Here is a 2392-nt window from a genome sequence, read left to right as displayed (position 1 = left end):
TGCTCTCCTCTCACAGGTAAAGCTCCACCTGGGTTCAAGACAGGGACACATCTCAGGAGCACAGAGGACCTGGGCAGCCTGACCTCAGCCTCTCCAGATATCAGAAGAGCCTCACCCACATGCAAATCCCTCCTCCTGCTCTGGGTTCAAAGGCCCTCTGGGCTGTGGGAGCTCCCAGCTCTCTGCTCAGACAGGGCTGAGGTCTCTGGGAAGGCAGGTGTGGTCTAGAAGATGAGGCTGCTGGGTCTTGTCCTGTGCCTGGTCACAGCTCCCCAAGGTGAGTGTCCCCAGTGTCAGACCTGGGTCCATGGGGAGGTTGTGGCTGCAGGTGACTGACAGGGTGTGACTGTCTTGTCCCCAGGTGTCCTGAGCCAGGTGCAGCTGCAGGAGTCAGGACCTGGCCTGGTGAAGCCCTCACAGACCCTGTCCCTCACCTGTGCTGTCTCTGGTTACTCCATCACCAGTGGTGGTTACTACTGGAGCTGGATCCGTCAGCCCCCAGGGAAGGGGCTGGAGTACATAGGGTACATACATAGTGGTGGTAGCACTAACTACAACCCATCCCTCAAGAGCCGAGTGTCCATCTCCAGAGACACGTCCAAGAACCAGTTCTCCCTGCAGCTGAGCTCCCTGACCACTGAAGACACAGCCACCTATTTCTGTGCCAGAGACACAGTGAGGGGACCTCACTGTGGGGCCAGACACAAACCTCCCTGCTGCCCACCCAGGGCCACCAGGGGGCGCTCTGCACACAGGAGTCAGGTCAGCCCAGAAGCAGCTGCAGATGTGAGTTGGGGCAGGTTTCCTCCATCTGGAGGCCTGTCCATGTACCAGCTTCTCAGGGGACCTCTGTGGCTTTGTGGTCTCTACATATCTTTGATGTGTCTGAAGATAATCATTCTGTTTTTGTCATCTTCTTTTTCTTTTGAAATAGTTCATCTTACCTATATTTATTATAGGTTTTCATTTTGATATAGTCACATATACCCATTGTCTATAAAACCTCTGTTGCCCTCACAGCTCCTCCTTTATAATTTTCCTACTTCTCCCCATTATTTAACTGATCTTTCTTCCACGAGTTTCTAATTTTCATTAAATTTACACTATTTGTGTGTATGTGTGTGTGTGTGTGTGTGTGTGTGTGAAACTCACAGTGGTTCACTCCCACAGGTGCAGGACTCCCACGTGGGCAGAATTGACCAATAATCTCTTCTCAGCTCACTCCTGGCCCCTCCCTTCTCCTGTCCCTCCTCCCTCTCCCTTAGTCACCTCCTGATCCCCACTGACCTCTTCTGTGCCCTTGGGGTTCCCCTTCCTTTACCTTCCTTATTTGTGGCAGCTCCCACAGAGGACAGCCAACACTCACCTGACTCCCTGAGCCTCTCTCATTCCCCTTCCCTAATGTCCTCCAGCTCCGTCCACTCACCATCATCTCACTCCTCCTATTGGCTGAGCAGAGCTGCAGTGTTGGTGCATGACCCACATTTCCTTTATCCATCCACTAGTGATGGGCACCTGGGCTGGTTGCATAACCTGGTCTTGGGAATTGCACTGTATACACCCTGCAGTGGCCGTGTCCCTGCACTGTGCTCACTTGGGCCTTTGGGGTAAACACCAAGCAGCAGGAGAGCTGGGTCCCACGGTGGCTTTGTCCCTGTTGTTCTGAGGGGTCTCCACCTGCTCTCCTCAGGGTGGTTCTCATCTGCTGTCCCACCAACAAGGTGTGAGGGTCCTCTCCCCAGGTTTCCTCCAGCACCTGTTATTACTTGTATTCTTGATAACTGCCATTCTGGTGAAGTGAGAAGGAACCTCATTGTCACTGTCATTGGAATTTCCCTAATTGTTAGAGATATGAGCTTTTATTCACATATTGGTTGTTCATTTCTTTTTCTTCTATTGAGAAGTGTCTGGTTAGTTCTTTGTCATCTAATAAGTGGATCATTTGTTTGGGGAGGTGAAGGATTTTGAGCTCTTTATATGTTCTGGGTACTACTCCCTGTCTGAGAAGTGGGGCAGAGGGTTCACCCAATCTCTAGGCTCTCTCCCTGCACTTACTTGTCTCCTGTGATGTGCAGAACTTTCTGCAGGCCCTGCCTTCCCACTGACATCCTTGATCTTTATCTTGTTGGTTTATTCTCTCATGTTCTGACTCTGCATGTTCACATCATTCACCAACAGCCAAGGGTGATTTCATCCTTCCTGACTTGGATGACATTCTCCAACATTCTTACTGGCTAAGCCCCTGGCTAGGTTCCAGCCCTTTGTGGAAGAGGAAGGCTGAGGGTCCTTCCATGCCCAGGTGCAGGTCTCAGGGAAGAGCCCTCAGGGTCTCCCACTGAAGTGGATTTGCTGTGTGATTTTCACAAATGACCTTCACTGTGCTGTTCTTCCT

At 51.4% G+C, this 2392-nt stretch overlaps 1 gene segment (V, D, J or C); it reads left to right on the top strand.

Annotated features, from left to right (window-relative positions):
* The first annotated feature begins 231 nt into the window (after positions 1–231).
* Positions 232–1478, top strand: LOC144377659 (immunoglobulin heavy variable 4-61-like). The segment is given in 3 exon segments: positions 232–277; positions 362–675; positions 1413–1478. Coding segments are annotated over 3 exon segments (426 nt in total).
* The last annotated feature ends 914 nt before the right edge of the window (positions 1479–2392 follow it).

Source organism: Ictidomys tridecemlineatus, chromosome 5 (genome assembly GCF_052094955.1).
Source record: "Ictidomys tridecemlineatus isolate mIctTri1 chromosome 5, mIctTri1.hap1, whole genome shotgun sequence".
Taxonomy (NCBI): domain Eukaryota; kingdom Metazoa; phylum Chordata; class Mammalia; order Rodentia; family Sciuridae; genus Ictidomys; species Ictidomys tridecemlineatus.
This window is presented reverse-complemented; position numbering and strand designations above follow the sequence as displayed.